The sequence below is a fragment of the Oculina patagonica genome, chromosome 12, assembly GCF_052425735.1.
Source record: "Oculina patagonica isolate OP01 chromosome 12, crgOcupat, whole genome shotgun sequence".
Lineage (NCBI taxonomy): Eukaryota > Metazoa > Cnidaria > Anthozoa > Scleractinia > Oculinidae > Oculina > Oculina patagonica.
The window spans coordinates 31,081,617-31,101,333 of NC_135769.1; the positions used below are offsets into that span (position 1 = coordinate 31,081,617).

The following is a 19,717-nucleotide window of genomic DNA, read 5'->3' on the forward strand; positions in this document are numbered from 1 at the left end:
TCTCCAGAATTTTTGCTAAGTTTACATGTAATTAAGCAAAGGGGAAAGGGATTCATATAAAGGAAAAAGGTCTTATCGTTTTGGGGGACCCTATTTTGCAGAATGACAGAATGTCAATATTTTGCTTGCCACTACCTTTTACTCCAGTTTGCTAACAAGAAGCTGTTATTTTTAGTGTTAGGCAATAATAAAAGACTGTCATCGTCACCATTCCATCAATTAGGGGCCCCATTTGGGGGAGGGGAAGCTACATGCAAAACTTTCCAATTGTATGCTATGTACAGCTGTAACATACCAGTTATGATGGGGGTATGGATATGTTCTAGAGTAACCCTTTCTTTGTTCTTGTTTAACTTTGAGAGTTGCGTGTATATCCTTAGAACGTTATGCATAGACTACTAATGATATTTTTGATTGATCAACTTTTTAACTCTTATTTGGTGCTGTTGTCCATGGTGAAAGGGATACATATCATATATAAAAAAAATAACATGAATAAAAAAAATCAGTCTAAAAAATTATCAAGGAGAAATAACTGAGGAGCTCCGCTTTTAGGCTTGCCTAAATCTATATATTAAATTATTATCTTAACATTTAACTGACAAGGTTCACTTTGACATGCTTAGCTTTATGTAATAATCTATCAAATTAAAATGATGTAACATAGCCTGTTTCAGGCGTTCGGCTAGAAGGGAAATGCGCGAAAAGTGCAAGCAAAAATATAGGGAGAGGGCTGGGTGTGGGGAGTCCTCTCATTAGTTCCCTCCGGTGCGCTTGCCGTCTTCATCTTTCACTTGCTTTTATATAACGCTTGGAAGAGGCTAGTTGTAACATAATTGCATTTTCATAATTGCTCGATTACGATTATTATCTGTCTTGCTTTAGTTAAAATTTATGCTTTTGCAATAGATAGATAGATAGATATTTTATTTAGCACAAGGGGGAGGGGGGCGGGAAAGTCGGCACTTTTCTTTGAATACATAGCAGTGCCTGGAAACGGTGCGAGTCTATGTCAATCAAGCCGTTGCTAAGAAAGACGTCGAACCAAAGTTTTGTTTTCTCAGAAAGATTTAAATATCAATGACTGCGTTCGTATGAAATGCGAATAGTCGCAGTGTTCGCGTTTGATGTTTTACGCCGCTGAGATGTTTTTGGCATTTTCAGACAGATATCTCACCTAATGTCTCACGTCACTGAGAATGTTTTGGCGGCGTGGAATAACAAGCGAAAAATTTGTCACGGTTGAAATTAAACACCCCAAAAATGGGAAATAATTTCAGAACCATTAGATTTTTTTTAATAAGTATAATTCACAAGCCTCACTTTTGCCAGACTGGTCACCGTTATCACTGTTAGCTACTGTTTGTTGTTTTGATGTCCGGAAGACTTCAAAGAAGCAATCAAAATGCAAAAAGCTATTGTGTTTTGTGCACGGTCAAGACCAAATCATGCGAACTAAACAATGAACTTTGTCAAGCTATTCACTACGCCCTTAGCAAACATTTGATAGCTACTGCGCAGTCTCGGTTGCCCGGCATCGCTATGATTACTTTTTGAGTCGTGAAACAAAGGAAGTTTCTCTCCCCCCCCCCCCCTCTGTTTAGCACAGAATTCATAAAGTTTACACTTATTTTCGATGAAGCTGTGAGTATATGTACAGTGGAACCCCGATATAACGATATGCCAAGGGAGCAGTAAAATTACATTGTTATATCGAGGAATCGTTATATCGAAACTCCCGATATAACGATATGGCCGTATAATAACCGAACATATCGTTATATCGGGGCAAACCTAACATTTACTTTTTTACTGGAAAAAGAGGCTTAGAATACAGTATCATTTTCTTGAGTCATCGTATGAAGCTGTTGTCAGAAACGTTAGGAATTACTCGATTACTGTTATGTTTTGTCTTAAATTCAACATTTTGCTTAAATTGTGACTGTCTACTGATAAAATCGTTATATCGGGGAAGGTTTGACGTTCGGTCCGCTAAGTTCTCATCGTTTTATCGGAAATATCGTTATATCGAAGATCGTTATATCGGGGTCCTGTCCCATACATTTTACTGTAACTTTTGCCGGGACATAGAATATTCATCGTTATATCGGGAATATCGTTATATCGAAGATCGTTATATCGGGGTTCTACGGTATTTATGGTCATGGAAATAAAGCTTGGTCTTGTTGTTGTTGATTATGTTGTTCATTTTCGCTTTAAGAGAGTCCTTGTGCAGCGCCTTCATGTAAATCAAACTGACATTTCATATGGAGGGTTTTGCACCGTCCAGTAAACTTGAAAATGGCTTATTTCAACGAGAGTACCCTCTTTTTGTTTATAAGAATCTAGTTTATAAGAATATCAAGGCTGAAATTGGCGATTTTTTAAGAATATCTGGGCTGAGATTTTGAAAAAAATATAATTTTGAGTTGAAAATTTGTCAATACAATACAATTAAATATATTTTTAGTTGAAACAAAATCAGGTGTTTTCATTTTCTTCATTGCATCATTGTATCTCTGAGGAATGCTTTGTTTAGAGCCAAACGGCCAATTGTTATCTGACGCGACATCTTAATGTTGCTGGCTGTAACGAAAAGCGATGAAACACGTGCACAATGTAACACGATACAGATCTGGACACCAAACACTTGCAATTGATTACCCAATACTTGCTAAAACGGAAATGTCAAACGGTATTTTCTAAGAATGTTCATAAGAATATTTTCAGCCTAAAATCAGCAGAAAATAAGAATATTCAGCCAGGGGCGGAAAAACTGTATTCTTATAAAAAAAAAAAAAAGTGTAGCGATCGCTTCACTCCTGGGATGGTCCTACTGTGTGGGCTGGGTGGATGGTGTTGTTGAATTGGCGTGCTCGATATCCTGCCGTTCCCGCCTGAGATGATAGCGGGATGTCCAGGAACAGGTGCAGCATATCATTCTTTTGGCCTTCTGCCTGAATTGCTTGTTCAGCAAAGCGTAAACAAACGGGTTGACAGCAGCATTGAACAAGACCATTGTGTTTGCGATGGCGACTGGGATATGACCAACGTCGATGTTTGCCGTAAACATTAAGGTGTAGACAACTTGGTCCACGCCCCAACAGATCCCAAATATAATACTGACAGCTACGATCATCAGAGTGACACGCTTCCGTAACTTTAGCACGCCCTGAGTATTGATAGATGAAAGTCCCATTGAGAATAATAAATAACCACTCGCATGCATGAAATTCGTTTGTACAAAATTTGTATGAATAAAGTTCATGCATGCGCTTCAAAATGGCCTCAACTTGTCTCAAAAAACGAATAATCAACAGTTATTGGACGAGGTTGAGAGAAATATCGTGATTTGTCAGTGACCAGCAGATCAATTATTTGCTGAAGCCGAAGGCTGAGGTAAATAATTGATCTGTGAGACCCTGACAAATCACGATATTTTTCAGGAACCGAGTTCAATCATTGTTTTATCATTCGTTCACTGAATTTGTTTCATTTGTTTCGGGAACTCCATGAAAACCGCACTATTTCTTGCTGAATTAATGCAGACGAAAGCGTAACTTCGCCTTCGATAACACGAGCTGGTCTTCATCCAATTCTCTTTCTTTCAGATATTGCCGAAATACAATAAGAGGAATTTCCATCAACTTCTTTGTAGTTTCGCTGTTTTTCGGGCCTAGTAGACAAATCCAACCGCTCTTCTTCATCTCTGGAAAACGAGCTGCCAATTTTTTTTGGAAGTGGACACTACTACGCATGAGCAGAATACTATTTGTAGCAAAATCACTGTCAGACGTTAATGCGCACAGGCAGACCATTATTTGTAGGCAGTTATTTGCAGATAGCCTGGTGGGCTCTCAGCCAATGAAAAGCATAAAAAGTGGACTCAAAGGGTGAAGATAAAAATTTTGAGTTGTCTGCAAATGCTTCCAGTTATGAAACCACGCTAATTAATTCCTATTAACTGTTTCCATCTTTCCTTTTTCTATGACAACGTTATTGCAATTAGGTGCATGTTTTCTAAGAGTAAATGGTAGTTTATTGGTGAAAATGTTCTACGTGACCAAATTTTTCGAACTACATAGAAAGATGTTGATGTTGCTGGATTCAATGACTCTAAAGCTAACACTTACTATTTGTTGGTGGTTGAGTTGATTGCCATCATTATGTTTGAACCACAAAGTGTACACGACTCTGGAGTACAGCACAACCATCACTAGCAAGGCAACAGCTGTCAAGAGATTCCACTTCAAAGTCTGATAAACCTTTTCCATCCACTTCTTAGGCCACATGTACGTGCAGTTGTGGCTTGTCTGGTTTTTCTCGCTTAAGTTCAATACCAGGAACTGCGGAATATTGAGTATTAAGGAGACGATCCAAACAGCAGGTATGATCACCTAAAATTGTACAGCGTGAACTGACGTAACTATGGGATAATGATTCACATTAACTTACAGCGTTTGCTTTGGTTTTGCATTACTACGTTCAGTGATTGGTTTAAAAATCTCGAGCCACTTTCTCAGCCAATCAGAACTAAAACTAAAACCAATTGTGATTTGCTCGCGCACGTTTTCCCGCGCTTCGTGCCTGAGACATGTATTTGCTTCGAGTTTTGATTGGTTCACTGGATTGTCTGTGTCCTTTGTGATTGGCCAGAGTAATTACTTTGCTCCTAGATTTACGACACTCAATTGAAAACTGCTCTAACAGAACGGTTACTGATTTATTAGACAATATCATTAAAAGGGTAAATGTTGATCTACTACGCACAGGCGTTCTTCCTCTCTTTATTTTTCGTCATTATTTTTTGTAAATTTAAATTGCTGATACGGGAAATAGAGATGAGTTTGCTTGGGCTTTTTTTAAAAAAAATCTCGTAAACCATTTTATTGTGACATGGAACATAAAACTTAGATATTTGTCATTAAAACCAATCAAATCTTTTGTCCTTTGGCGTAAGTCTAAAGATAAACTGGCCAAGAATTAACCACGGTTCTTTTGAAAAATTAAAGTAAATCAATAATTTAGTTAGCAATAATTAAAATTTATCAGGCAGACTCACCTTCAATTCACGCGTGGTGAGTTTTCGTTGGTGACCATAGGGATACACCACTGCATAATATCGTTCAATAGCGATTACAAGCAGAGTGAAGATCGAGGTAACCCCACCGACCCACGCGACTGATCCACCAGTCACCACTTTACATAGAACTTGCCCAATCACCCCGTCCGGATGTTGAATGAAAGAAAATTGGACAACGAAAATGTTTGGAGCCATAAACACTGCGTACAGGATATCAGCTGCAGCCAAGTTTACAAGAAGATAATTTACGAGAGACCTGTGAGTATTGCAAAGGTCGTCATTAATGCAGATGCAAAAAGCTGATCTTATTAAAACGGGTTTATGCCAATTTCACCATTTTCATTACAACTCAGTCACAACGCTTTTCTCTATCTCTCCAAAGTCGACAATATAAAAACTTCAAGTAATGCCAGTCTTTTTTCTTCTTCTCTTGTATTTTTGTTTGTTTGCTAATTTTGGCTTGAATTTTAGGCTCATTGCAGTCATTAAACAATGGCTTTCGCGTATTTGGTTTAAAGCAGACCAAAACTTTCGTGAACCACCTTTTCAAACAATCATATAAAATGGCATAAATCACTTAGGATTTACCGGTCACGTGAGCAACTTTTGCAAGAAAGTACAAAGTCAAGATTGCGAAATTAAATACCAACTGTTGCAAAATTGCAACTTGTCAAATCTATGATACTGCCATATCTCACTTTTTGACAAATTTATGGCACTTTTCTCGTTGATCAGACGCCAGACAACTACAAAAGACTACAAGAGAGAGCGTTATTTGCCTGGTACTCTCTTAAATCGTCGTCTACAAGAATGGGTTATGTTTAAAGTGAAACTCACATAACACCTTCGTACACTAATAAATAGCTAGTGGCCAACTGCTTTCGTCTTCGAGAATGTTTCTGTTCTATGTTATACGCTGAAAGTTTTCTTAATGTTAACTATTCTCTTCAGTAATATGGTTATTGATGAAACCCACATTGAGTCATTTATTTTTTTGCATCGAGTGACAAGTTTTTGAGCAGTTCCTGTTTTCTTAAATTTCATTTTTTTCGTTCACAAACTCAGAAAAGATCAATGTTATCACAGCGAATTCAGGGAAGTGGTCATAACGAGAGCACTCGACGAGGACACAACTTGGGTAGGGTGCTATGCAAGATACCACCTGTCTGATTAGCCAAATGGACAAAATTTATTGGCTTTACAATTTCTGTTAAGACTTTCATATTAGGTGTGCATGAAGCTTGCATTGCTGAAGAAATGGCACAAGGAAGTTTGAATCTTTTTCTTAGTTTCTTCTCCTGATAGAGTGGAGGCTATACAAACAAAACACCATTTTTTAAGGTGGGGAAGGGGGTACATGAAGAGACCACCTGTCTTTTTGCAGAGTGGTGGGTCCTGTCTGAGTACAATAGTTTTGACCATTTTCCTTATATCCACCAATCAGCATTTGCCTCATAAAAATATTTTTGTCCTACTTGGTTGTTTCATCTTTCTCCTGATCACGAAGAGTGAGCTCACAGACTACTTTAATGAAGAATGCACATAGTGTCGACTCACCTCATATCTCGATTTCTCTTTATGATCACACAAACTAGAGAGTTTCCCACGATATCTACAACGACGAGTATGGAGAGTACCGTTGTTATGGCAATAGCAGCTGATTCGGACATGATCGTAGGGCGTCAATATAATGTTAGTGATGTGAACTGCATAAAAACAAAATAAGATCAACGCATTTTATTAAAACTTCTGCCTTCCAAAGAGGAAGGATTGAGGATTTATGAACTCGAACGGCGAGGGAAACACGGAAATTATTTTAACTTCACTTTTTTTTCTGTTTGTGACAATTTAACACTAAGGCAAAGCATAAACCAACATATAATTTATGACGAACTCTGCTCAACCTTATTCAGTGTTCAGAGCAGGTTGCAGTAGTTTAAGGTTGTAACTGTCTATAAATTTCGAGGGAAAACTTAAAACATGTTGTTTGGAAGAGTTAACAAAAAATCCATAGCAGATCCACCACATAATCCTTTTTTTTAAATCTGACGATTCCAAAATGCTCTTTTCGAGTTTACTTAAACAACACCAGCTTAATTTAAATATTTATCGACTTGGGAAAACTGATGATGCCAATATCTTTTCACAGCACATATCGAACGCTATTGTATCAGTCAAATCGAAGGTTCAACATTCCCCCAGGTAACCCCCCGGGCATTTGAATTTTTGAAAATTTGCGTTCAAATTCCCGCCTCTCTGGGCCAAAATGCCGTTCAAATGCCCCACTACAATCCCATTTTCAATGATCAAATGACCCAACCCCCGGGAAAAATGAATAATTAAAAAGATAACTGTTTTATCTCTGTAGCTTCTTATGTTCGTAAAATCCTTGTCTGCATACCGGCTTTAGAAATAGACCACACAGTTTTTCCTCTATTGTAAAAGTAATACATAGAAGATAACCAATACATAGAAGTTCTCCGCCAGGATCATAAACCCACGTGCGTTTACTGGGACACATATAACCAGAAATCAAGTCTGCGTCCAAATTTCCTACCCCCCATAGTGTCGGATCAAATTCACCACCCCTGGGAATACTTGGATTATCAAATTTCCTTCCCCAGGGGGAAGAGGTCAAATACCCGGAGTATGCCCAGGGAGGGGATGGATGTTGAACCTTCGATTCGACTGATACATAAATTAAAAATAAACAGGGCTAGGGGAACGAAACGGCATTTCTTGGCGTCCGTTGAATATCTGAGACCATAGGCATAGTTGTATCAATACGGGTAGAATCCCTCAAATTACTACTAAACGCACTTACCGATAAAAAAAATCATATAGCTCTGCACACAGAACTGCATAAATTATCGCGTGCTTGATGGTTTTTTGTTTCTGATACAGAACTCAGTGCTTTATTTTCAAGCATCCTTATTTTAGAATGACAAAAAACTTCAAGCAGTTTAAAACCAGACGGTTAATGTTTGGCCACTTCTTTTCGTTCTTTGGCGAGAGTGGCACATCACCGCACAGTAATTCGCTTTATAAATAATTTTTAATATCTGATTATCATAAATATTTTATACAGCTCTAAGTATTTTAAATTCCCTTTTTACGTATTTTTTAACACCTATTAATTGTGTCCCCAAATTAGTATGGGATTTTCCCAGGCTATGTGGCCTTGACACATTAATAAAGTTTATCTATCTATCTAAAAAATCTTTGAAAAAGCAGTCACTTAGGGCCTGTTTACAAGCAGGGTTAGGGTTACCCTAGCAAGAGGGTTACCCTAGCGCTCCCACATTTCTTCTTTTCTTCTTCGACGTGTTTACAAGGCAGCTGGGTTACCTTAGCACTAGGGTAACCCCATGGCCAGGGTAAATTGTAAACGCTCTGCTAGGGATAACTCGCCTACCCGGGACAACTTTATTTTGGCTCCAAGAAAAAAATACCGACAAAAACAGCGAATTGTGACCAAGAAAAATCGTGTTCATTCCCAATTTGTCGCATTTTTGCACTAAAAAAGGAATTATTTACGAATAAGAGCTTCTTACGACAAAGTTTGCGGTGAAATGTTTGGCGCTGCATGTGTGAGGTCATTCCATAACGTAAGTATTTATAGTTTCTCCGTCAAACGCCTTCAAACTATAAAAAAAAATTGTGTTTGGGACGTTAATGAGCTTAGAAATTGAAATATGGTTTTACTGGAACTGATAATATGCGTGACTAAAACAAAAATCGGTTTTGGCGCTAAGATTATTACCCGTTACATGCTATATTTACAAGGTTAACTGAAGCGTAACCGGTGTAAGTTGACCCGGGTAGTAGGGTGACCCTACCTGCGAATTTTTGCTTGTAAACGCGGGCTATCTAACCCTAGCACTAGGGTTACCCTACCTGCTTGTAGCCCTTTAAGAAACACTCAAGTCGTGTTTGCGTGAGTCACGGAATGTGCGCGAACTGAATTACGCATGCAAACATTTATTTTGTTCCGAATCTTAAATAAAACTCACTGAAACCGCTTGAAAGGTATAAATTGATTCCGGTAAAAATTAAAGAGGCTTAAAAACCAAGTTCTTGAAGTTAAACTGCTATTTTGCTCGAAAAACACAGCTATCATCGAAAAGAAGTTGCGTGATACCTGACTGCATGTTTTCCCTGGCGCGATGACGTGTCACGACTCGTGCCTTGACACATTCTTGCTGGGCTTGCAATTTTCGTTTCGATTCCCAAAATAAACTCAAAACAAATAGTGGAACTATCCAGAAAACAATATTCAGCACGTTTCGAGTAAATTGTACGACTTGTACTCGCTCCGAGCCAGACGCTTGAATAACACATAAAAACTATTTTACACAAACAGAGCGCAGCGTATTCGTAAATATTTTTAAAATAGGTGAATGATTATTTATAGCTACAGCCGGGCGCGTAGGTCTGACATGTCCAAGCGGTCTTCGGTTTCGCAATGTGATTATTCAGTCCTTTCTTCGGGTAAAACACTCCAATGACACAACAATATTCATTTTACACTAAACAGAAAGCAGAGTGTTCATGTTAAACAAGTGATCGCTAGTTAACATCAAATCTTGCGTGACCGTGACCAAACATTTCAAGTTACGACTTACGAGTTGCGCCAACAATTCACATGACTCAACTTATCCAGTAGCAAATGTTCCCTAAGAAGCCCAAAAACAATCCGAACACCATTTGTTTGAGTACTGTTACTTCGCTAATACTTCTTATTTTATTCTCCCCAAAAACAAACCCAAAAATGGCAATAAACACACGAACCTGCAGACTGCACTCCAAGACATCCCCGCCGTTGTTACATTTCGTTTACCTCAACTCTCGTCCACAATCACCGATATTACTTCAAGTTCACAGCCTAATTCCAACACTCTTCTTACCACAAAATTCTTCCTCTAATCCTTCAAATATTCCTTCCGGCTTCACTCGGATTCCAAGACAAATATTTCTCAGCCTTCTCACCATTCTCGTCCCCAGAGTCCACGACCCCTCTAGTCTCCACCGGTCAAATATGTCCTACGTACAAAATGGCCGATTTTGAACTTAGTTTTTCACTCTTTTGGCCCCTTAAAATTCGCATTCACTTGCTTCTTCCCCTGCAGTCTAACTCACTTCTACCGTCCCTAGTGATATTACACAACATCAAATGGACCCGTTCCATTTCCTTCGAAAAATACGCAAAAAACGTCACCGAAAAACCAGGGAGAATGAGGTATAAAGCAGACGTGCATTTTACGAAACGGCCTTATGCGTCCGGTTAATAATAATTGCTTGAACTTTTTACTTCCTTCTGCGCTAACCTACCTAAGCCGCGCGGCGAAGGACTTTGAGAAAGTCTAAAGTACTTTCAAAGACGGAAATTTAGGAAGCACGACAGCTTATTGATGAATATTTGCCATTAAGTGTAATTCTACTGGTATACTAATGCAAATGATATATTTTTATTGGCTGAGGTATCGTACATTATTATACATTAGAATTACTTTGAAACATGTGATTGGTCGAGAGCATTCAGTCAATATACAGTAGCATGTGAACTTGACATGATAACCCAATATCTGCAGCAGATATTGGGTTATCAAGTCGAGTTCAAATCCGCCTAGTTTCTAAGCCCCTCGTCCGTGTAGTGCTGTCAAACTTTTGAAAATATGGCTGAGCGATTCGCCTCCGTTTCCGAAGAGGAATTGAAAGTTTTGATCAAGAATAAAGATTTTAAAAACACCAAGAGAACAACAAAAACAAGTGTAAAAATTCTGAATGATTATTTGAGGGAGAAGAACCTGGAGGAACCACAAGATAAAACCGCTTTGGCCAATGTTCTGACAAAGTTTTACGCCGGCGCTAGAAAAAGTGATGGCAAATTGTTTGAAAACGTATAATAAAACAATTATTGAATTCGGTTTTCGCATGATATCGTGAATTATCAAAACCTCGTGTCTGTGTTATCTGCCTCAGCCTTCGGCTTCGGCAGATAACACAGACCTCGGTTTTGATAATTCACGATATCATGCTCAACCTCATCCAATAATTGCTTAATATCAGCCATAAGTGTGCAGCGGGACGTTGATCAATGACAGGTGTATTGGCCTGTTTATGCACCGATTTTGCACCCAAAACGGATCGTGTTTTTCTTTGATTAGCTCTGTCAGAATGCAACCAATATTCAAAATGAACAGCCTGTAGAAAGGTCATTCCTAGCTTTATCACAAAAGTCCACTGACTTGCTAATTGATGACGTCATAAGTGGTTTAATGATCGCGCCTCCAAATAGTGCCTTAAAATGCGCAGTTTAGGAGTGAAAGGGTTAAATGGCAACTCAATCCGCGCACGATTTCGCTATTAGCTTGAAGATAAATATTGTTGCATAAGCATGAGGAACGACTGGAAGTCGATATTTGAAGGAAAATAAGTCAGAATTCTACTTAAACTGTTAGATTATTCGCTCGAGGTTTGCATGAGGCGATAGTTGCTTCGGCCTTGCCTCATCAACTATATATCCGCTTATAATCTATTTGTTAAATTAATTTACATAAGCATTACTACAACACAGATGTTTTATCAGAGGAAAGCAAACCATAAAAACCCGAACTTGGTAACTTGCTCAGGCGAATTTGAATTGAAAGTTGCAAGTTGCGACGAGCAAACTGTCAATCAATATTGGAACATTGCGCCGCAACATTGCAAAGTTCCCATCAAAAGAACATCCCGTTTGACTGTAACCCAATTTGTACCCTCTCGATCGAGTCTAGACGAGTCTAGACGTCAAATCGAAAATTTCGTTTTTCTTAGAAAAATAAAAATATTTGAAGAAAAAAAACAACATAACGTTTTTAGTTTTAATAATTAAGGACTACCTTCATGCAGAGCATAAGCAAGTCAAGCGCCGAGTAATAATATTTAATCTGAGTCCAGTTTTCAACTTTCCTTGTGATCGTCGACGATTATTAAAAACATCACCAACAAGGCATCTTTATGGAAAAAATAATAATAACCGGCTGCTTGACTGACGCACTCGTTTATTCACTGAGGGCAGTATTTCCGCTTTGCCGCTGACAGCAGATCGAGAAGATTTGAAGATGTTTATATATGTTGCGATCCTCAATAACAAGTACATTCACTAGTATAAATCGAGCCAATTATGGGTAATTAAGTAAATCTCCAAAGTTAATCATGTCTCAAATATGGGTTATTTGAGTAATTAGCTGTTCAGAAACTCCAATTCAAATATGACGACAATTATTAAAAGATTTGTATACGAAAATAACTTACCTCAATTGCTTCTTCTGGTTTGATTGACCTGAGATATTTTTCCATCTGATCCTTTTTCCACAAGTTGGCAATCCACGAACTAAAGAGAGCGCACAAATCCAGCCCCCGAGCGTTAGCAGTGAAGTATTTCAACGCAATTATTTCATTTGATTCAATACTTTCGTTTTCGAGCAAACACACTCTAAAAATAATGTCTTTCAAGGAAACAGGAAGTTGGTGTTGCGTGACAGGACAAAATCTTTCGCACTAGACATGAGTAGGGAAACCATTTGCCCGAAAAAAAGAAACTACCTTATTACACGAATCTACTATGTCACAACCCCCTACAAGTTGAAGGAAACGCCAAAATAATACAGCGGTAATATGATCATGATATTAGAAGCTTTTTCCTCTTTTATTTTTGGTCAACTGTGGAGTTGCGTGACAGGATAAAATCCTTGGCACGAAAAAAGGAAATACCTTATTTCACGAAACTACTATGTCACAAGTAGCGGGCTAAACGTAGAACAATGCCCTTACAATAGTAGATTCTCCTACGGCTCGTATTTTTATATTATCTTTAGAATTTGGAATCAGTTACCGCCGGCAGCAAAAAATGGACCGAAAGTTCCAGCATTTACTAATCATCTTTTAAGACAACAAACACAACAAACAAACACAACACAACAAACAACAACAAACACAACAAACTTTGGTGGCTGCCAATGCAGTTCTTGCATTCAATGATACTTTTACAATTTGTATTTTAAATCGTTTTCTAATATTGTTAGCGTATTTTTAAGATTTTGATAATATAATAATATTGTATTTTTAATATATAGTTTTTAATATTTTTGAATATGAATTCTTTGACTATTAAACAAATCGACCACATTTTTCCATGGTCTACACTCTTATAGTCCATAGAAATGACGTCAGAAAACGCCCAAAACTCAAGTGCGGCGAGTGGTTTCACTGCAAAGTTTTGGACATTTTATGGCGTCATTTCTATGGTCTATAAGAGTGTAGACCATGGAAAAATGTGGTCGATTTGTTTTATACTATAACAAACTCGAACAAGTATTTATCAAAAGCGATGCCTGACCGTGAAGAAACTTTGCCGGTGGGACGTAAAGATTCCGGTCCGACACGTAAAAACGACAATGATACAAAAGAAGATGAAAGAAAATTCAAAGAATAACAATTTTAATTACCTTTTCCTCGTTTGTTGAGTGTGTGCCTATCGCTTGAAGCTAGACTGTCCACAGCCTCTCGATTTTTCAACGCAAAAAAAGCAAACGAAGCGATCGCGAAGCACTCCCCGTGTTTTTGAGACAAAATAAATTAGCCTTTACCTTTTTTTACCTTTTTTACCGACCTACAAGTTGAAGCAAATGCCAAAATGTTACAGTCAACTCATTTATTATTATAATAATAACAACAAACCTATTGGGTACAAACACAATTACTGGCATCCCAGAAGTTTACATTGTGAGCAGACATAGTTAACTCTCTGAGCGGACATAACTGTTACGTAGACATGGCTCAATTCACTTGTTTGTCTGTAACTAAACTCTTTTTAAGGCTGACAACTCCCTAAGGCAATCTGCTAGAGTTGGTGCCGAGGGTTTCCGCTTTAGAGAGAGTCGACTGAGAGTTGACTGAAAGGTTAAAAAACACTAAGGAGGGATAACAATAATTAACCAAAAACGTGACATGGATTGGTTCGGCTGAGAACATGGATTTGATAATGTGATAAACTTGATCTTTTTTTAAGGTGCGCCGTTAGAGGGCCGTTAGGGACGCAAGTGCTTTAAATTCACGATTTTAGAAGAACAACATTTGGCGACACTCAATTTTTACGCGTTTTTTGCGTGTAATATTAAAGAGGAAAACGTTTCTTCTTTTTCAAATTAAGAGAAGAGAACACTTTATATTGGTTTTCTATGATAAAAAGTGGAAGGACTAGCTGTAAATTAAAGACATCGCTGTAACGAACTCTTATCAGAACTCTAATCGAGGTGTAATTAGTGTTTATATTGCAACCTGTCACCTGCGAAAAGTTTCTATACATCTTACGGCATATAAATGTTTTACCCAAAAGCGAATTACAGTTTTCCCTGGCAAGGCATTTATTTTCAAAATTAATCCATCAGCCTTTCAGTGAAACCTGAGCAAATCGTCATGCATTTAATATTGCGCAAAATGAGCAGCGCCATTTCAAACTTAGACTGTGCAACCTATAGCTCTATGTGCCGTTACTTTTTTTACCGTGTTGGCCTGGACAAGAAAAGTATGTTACGTGTAACCCGAACTGGCGGAATTGCCAGTCATGCGCATGTGCTACATTATGTGATTATTGGGGATTTGAAATATCAACTGCAGTGAATGTGAACAACATATTTGACTAGTTTGAGGCTAGCGAACAATTTAACTAGTTATAGCTCTCACTAAACTGTCCCCGCCTTTTTTATGCTTTCTTTTACAGCAATAATCTATTGGAGTCTTTTTGTCGCCTTTAATTATTGATGCCGATGTACACAATACGGCTTCTCTTTTACTGTGCCATGTACGTCACGACATTGTTTGCTGCGGAATTTCTTGTTGTGTGCCACCGTTGCGTCCTAAAAAAATTCACAAGTTCAAGTCGAATATATTACCTAGCGGAAATAACACATAACACATTATTCGTGGTGACAACACGCAAGCTTATTTCCAGGCCAAAATGTCTAACAATTTCACGAGTAACAGAATTTAATATGTCACATTCAAAGATTCGAGAAAACAATTTTTGATCCTTATTCAACCCACTCTTTGGATCAAACAAACTGACAGTTTGTTTGCGAAACGTATTACCTTTTATACCATGCCATAGAAAATACAGCCAATCAGAATACAGGAAAGCCGTTGTATATTCGACGGTATTCAACCCAACCTTCCCATCGTGCGCTGCGATTGTATTCTCGACGAAATTTAGTAAGCGTATTTTCTATGGCATGGTATAAAATAGTTACACAACACTTTCTCGTGATATACTATGGAATATCCCACTTGTCACTTGTATTTTCTTGGTATACACACTCGCCTAAAGGCTCGTGTGTATACCGAGAAAATACAAGTGACTCGTGGGATATTCCATAGATATACCATTCGAAAGCGTTGCATAACTAGTATGTATTGCATGACAAAGTTCAAGCTTTTGTTTATTACTCATCGTAAGATATAAACGATTTCCACTTGTTTTCACGACGTTCAGTCGCTGACTAAGATAAGAAACTCTTCGTCCCTGAATGATACGCCTGTTGTGTTTTCCATGTCATTTTCGGTATCATTTCAATTTCAGGTACACGTTTCAGCCATTTCTTCAAGCAGCAGATGTTTCCTTTGATCACAGTGCGACAGCTATGTTTATCCTTTGCGTCACTGACTTCCGTTGCTCATTTGTAAGCGTTCCGGCAATCCTTTGCGAGCATTAGTGCAATCCTTTGCGAGCCGCTTTGACTAAAATCGAGATTTTTTTGCGGTACCATTCACTGAATGCACACATTTAACCTATCTACGCGGGGACCTCTAAGGTGCCTCCTCGGGCTCCGGCCTCTGGGCCGGAACCCTACGGGGGCAATTATGAATGCATTAATACAGATTGACCGAAGTATTTTTGCAGAAAACAATTCTTGTTCTGAATTTAAGTTACACAGCGGATAAATAACAATTTATTTCTTTCCTCATTACCTCCATTTTCACGTTCCCTCGATGGATTCTGACACAGGGTGATTTTCAGAATAATATCGTCATAGTGATATAAACATTTTTCTTTATATAATATGTTAGTTTGCTCTTGTATCAGCCAACAATATGACGTTTACTTTGTAGTTGTAGAAACGATTACAGCTTGATAAGTAAACAACAAAAAACCGTTCTTAGAGAGAATTTCGCGATTGATTAATGCTCTTAATTGTTCTTAAAAACAATTGCAAGTTAAAATAGTTTAAAAAAAACAACAATAAACAATGGCACGAGCATGGAATCGAACCCATGGTCTCCCAGGTACCGGTTGGGCGCTCTAACCAACTGAGCTACAAGAGACTCGTGGTGAGCTGGGCTGTTTACAAGGTTGATTTGATATACTATGGTTGATATAGTTAAAAAACAATCACATACAAAACAACAGCGATGATGGAATAGAGTTTAATTCTCTAACCGGCCGCATTGTTCACCATTATAACCAGTGTTCGCATATCATGAACTACTTCGTTGGTACGCTTTGCCTCATCTTTTGTTTTCATTCTGTCGAATAAGATTTCATAGAAATCTAAAGGCTTGAAGATGTCAATTTCCAGCGCATGCATCTGTTCTGGGGTCAGATGCTTAGCATTTTCAGTCAGCACTCGGTCCTTCATGTACGGGCTTTTGGCTTGTTCCTCCGTGAAATAACTGGCACAGGACATGGCTTGAGCTCGAGTTCGGAATCTTCTTCCGTCAGGACACTGCTTCAAATGTTCCTTCCGCTCTTGCTGTAGCTTGGAAAGAAGGTCAGACTCGCTGGATCGCCGACGTTTAGCAACCAGTGTAGGGTGGTCTGACGATTTGATTTCACTTTGTTCGTCTCCTGCTCTTGCTTTCTTTTCCGATAAGGCCCCGCGTTTTTTCGAGGTGAAATGCTGTATTACGTTCCTCAGTACCTTCATTTTCGCGTCTCTGCAATGAATTCTATCACAGTTTGATTTTCAGAATGAAATCGTCAAACTGACCGCTCTTATATAGATAGCAGCACGTAAGGCGGTATCTTTTTCACCAAGCCACTCCCAGAAATACAACACCTTAAATGAGTACGTCATAAGGGTGCTAATTAATAGAGGTAACGCCGTGCCATTAAAACAAAGGCAAATTATTTTTCGAAAACATAATGACGTCATGCAATTAATCTGTGTTACGAAACACATGAGAGAGTCAAATTTGATTATAAGGGAAATTAGAATACTAATTACCAGAACTGATTCATTACGTCATAAATTAGACCGAATTAATAGAAAGTGACGTCTTTAAAACTAAATTATTTCTTCGACTAGAATACGTCATAAGGGAACATAAACATAATAATGGATTATTACGAATCATAATAGCGCCGTGCTGATTAACTAATTAATAAACTAATTAACTAATTAACTAATTAATAGAGGGTAACGCCGTTTTATTGACAACAAAGGTGGATTGTTTTGCGGAAACATAATGACGTAATGCAGTTAATTTGTGTTGCAAAACACAAGTGGAAAGTCAAATTTGATTTAAAGGCAATTTAGAATACTTATTACTTTATTAATTAGACCAAATTAATAGAAAGAGACACCTTTTAATCCAAATTATTTTATCAACTAGAAGTAAAACAGTGGTTAATTAATTTAATAAGGTTGTGTCGCGAAACACAGACGAGAGCGGAAATTATGATTAACAGGTAATTAAGAGTGCAAGGCCATGGAACAAACACTACACTTTTAATAACTATATCATTAAACTATTAAATTACGGAGCACTGATTTTCACTTACACGTTAGAAGTAATTAACAAATAGTAAATTCTGCTACTACATTAGCTACATGACCAAGCTATGATAAAATTTTTATTACATGTGTACAACAAAACTTTCGCCTAAAAAATAATATAATACAAGAAAATGATTAACATAACATATGTTTAGCATAATATCGCTACTGTGCCTTCCCGTTTTTTTTTTCGGAAGATACTCAACTAACATTTGTATTATGAGGCAATTTACAAGCATCGCAGAGTGCGAATTAAACTGTTCAGGATATGTTACATGCATTTGACCTTAGCCTGACTGGAAAATATCAGCTGCTACGCGGGTTCGATAGATGTTTGTGGAAAAATAATGACGTAATGCAATTTTAAAATCTGTGTTGCGAAACACAGCGGGGAAGTCAAATTTGATTAAAAGTCAATTTAGAATACTAATTACGTCATTTATTAGACCTAATTAATAGAAAGTGACGTCTTTTAATTTAAATTATTTATACGACTAGAAGTAATTAACAGTGGTTAATTAATTTAATTAAGTTGTGTGTTGCGAAACACAGACGAGAGCGAAAGTAATGATTAATAGGTAATTAAAGTTTAAGGCCACGGAACAAACACAACACTTTCAATAACTATATCATTAAACTATTAAATTACGGAGCACTAATTTTCACTTCCACGGTCGAAGTATTTAACAGATAATAAATTCTGCTACTATATTAGCGACATGACCAAACTATGATAAAATTTTTATTACATATATACAACAAAACTTTCACCAAAAGAATAATATAATACAAGAAAATGATTAACATGTTGCTTGGATATGTTTTTCACAATTATATCGCTACTGTGCCTTCCTGTTTTTTCTTTTTCGGAAAATGATACGCAACTAACTTTTGTATTATGGGGTAATTTATAAGCATCACAGAGTGTTAATTTAATTAACTGTTCAGGATATGTTACATGCATTTGACCTTAGCCTGACTGGAAAATATCAGCTGCTACGCGAGTTCGATAGATGTTTGTGGAAACATTATGACGTAATGCAATTAATCTGTTTTGCGAAACACGGCGGGGAAGTCAAATTTGATTAAAAGACAACTTTATACTAATTGACCGACCACAGGACTAATTTATTACGTCATTAATTACTCCAAATTATAAGAAGGTAACGTCTTTAATTTTCAAAGGATACCGCGAAGCCCTCTTATTTCTACGATATATAAATACAGAAGTAATTAACAGTAGTTCAATTAATTTCATTAAATTGTGTTGCGAAACACAAATAAAAGCGGAATTTATGATTAACAGGTAATTAAGAGTGGAAGGCCACGGAACAAACACAACACTTTCAATAACTTTATCATTAAACTATTAAATTACTGAGCACTGATTTTCATTTCCACGGTAAAATAAGCAGATAAAAATTTCTGCTACTATATTAGCGACATGACCAAGCTATGATAAAATTTTTATTACGTGTGTACAACAGATCTTTCACTTAAAGAATAACATAATACGAGAAAATGTTTAACATACAATTTTTTCGCTTGGTTATGTTTAGCACAATAACGCTACTGTGCATGCCTTCCTGTTTCTTTTTTTTCGGAAAATAATACTAAACTAATATATTTTGTATTATGAGGCAATTTACAAGCATCGCAGAGTGTGAATTTAACTGTTCAGAATAAGTTAAGCCTGACTGGAAAATATCAGCTGCTGTTTGGGTTCGATAAGTGTTGCTGCTGGCGAGCTCGCAATGTTTTCAGGTCATTTTTCTGCGCATGCGTCATGTAATGTGCAGTACTAACATCCCCAATCTCG

The 19,717-nt window shown here is 37.5% G+C and overlaps 2 protein-coding genes across 4 annotated transcripts in view; both read right to left on the reverse strand.

Annotated features, from left to right (window-relative positions):
• The window catches only part of LOC144631418 (uncharacterized), a 50,083-nt gene extending 32,819 nt beyond the window's left edge, over window positions 1-17,264 (reverse strand). The window contains exon 1 of the mRNA XM_078489850.1: window positions 16,446-17,264. Coding sequence (XP_078345976.1) covers window positions 16,555-17,046 — 492 coding nt within the window. The 5' untranslated portion in view covers window positions 17,047-17,264 and the 3' untranslated portion in view covers window positions 16,446-16,554. The remainder of the gene's footprint in view (window positions 1-16,445) is intronic.
• On the reverse strand, window positions 1,029-12,595 carry LOC144631410 (pyroglutamylated RF-amide peptide receptor-like). Of its 3 annotated transcripts, XR_013566728.1 has the most exons (6): window positions 12,380-12,595; window positions 6,641-6,789; window positions 5,063-5,339; window positions 4,134-4,397; window positions 2,778-3,172; window positions 1,029-1,578 (listed from the first exon to the last, which is right to left on the reverse strand). XR_013566728.1 is itself a non-coding variant. In XM_078489841.1 (5 exons), the coding sequence occupies exons 2-5, from the start codon at window positions 6,751-6,753 to the stop codon at window positions 2,834-2,836; spliced, it is 993 nt and encodes a 330-aa protein (XP_078345967.1). In that variant the 5' UTR covers window positions 6,754-6,789; window positions 12,380-12,593; the 3' UTR covers window positions 1,029-2,833. The 3 variants fall into 3 exon arrangements, 2 of the variants coding, with proteins under 2 accessions (XP_078345967.1, XP_078345968.1); XM_078489841.1 differs by having other exon boundaries at window positions 1,029-3,172; window positions 12,380-12,593; XM_078489842.1 differs by lacking the exon at window positions 12,380-12,595 and having other exon boundaries at window positions 1,029-3,172; window positions 6,641-7,017.
• Window positions 17,265-19,717: the final 2,453 nt, after the last annotated feature.

What these genes read in the sequence shown, in the direction of transcription:
- LOC144631410 (XM_078489841.1), bottom strand. Translation starts at nt 6,753, where the DNA reads ATGTCCGAATCAGCTGCTATTGCCATAACAACGGTACTCTCCATACTC. An exon ending in AAGAGAAATCGAGATATGAG is followed by an intron (nt 5,340 to 6,640) that starts GTGAGTCGACAC and finishes CAATACTCACAG; the next exon opens with GTCTCTCGTAAATTATCTTC. An exon ending in TCACCACGCGTGAATTGAAG is followed by an intron (nt 4,398 to 5,062) that starts GTGAGTCTGCCT and finishes GTACAATTTTAG; the next exon opens with GTGATCATACCTGCTGTTTG.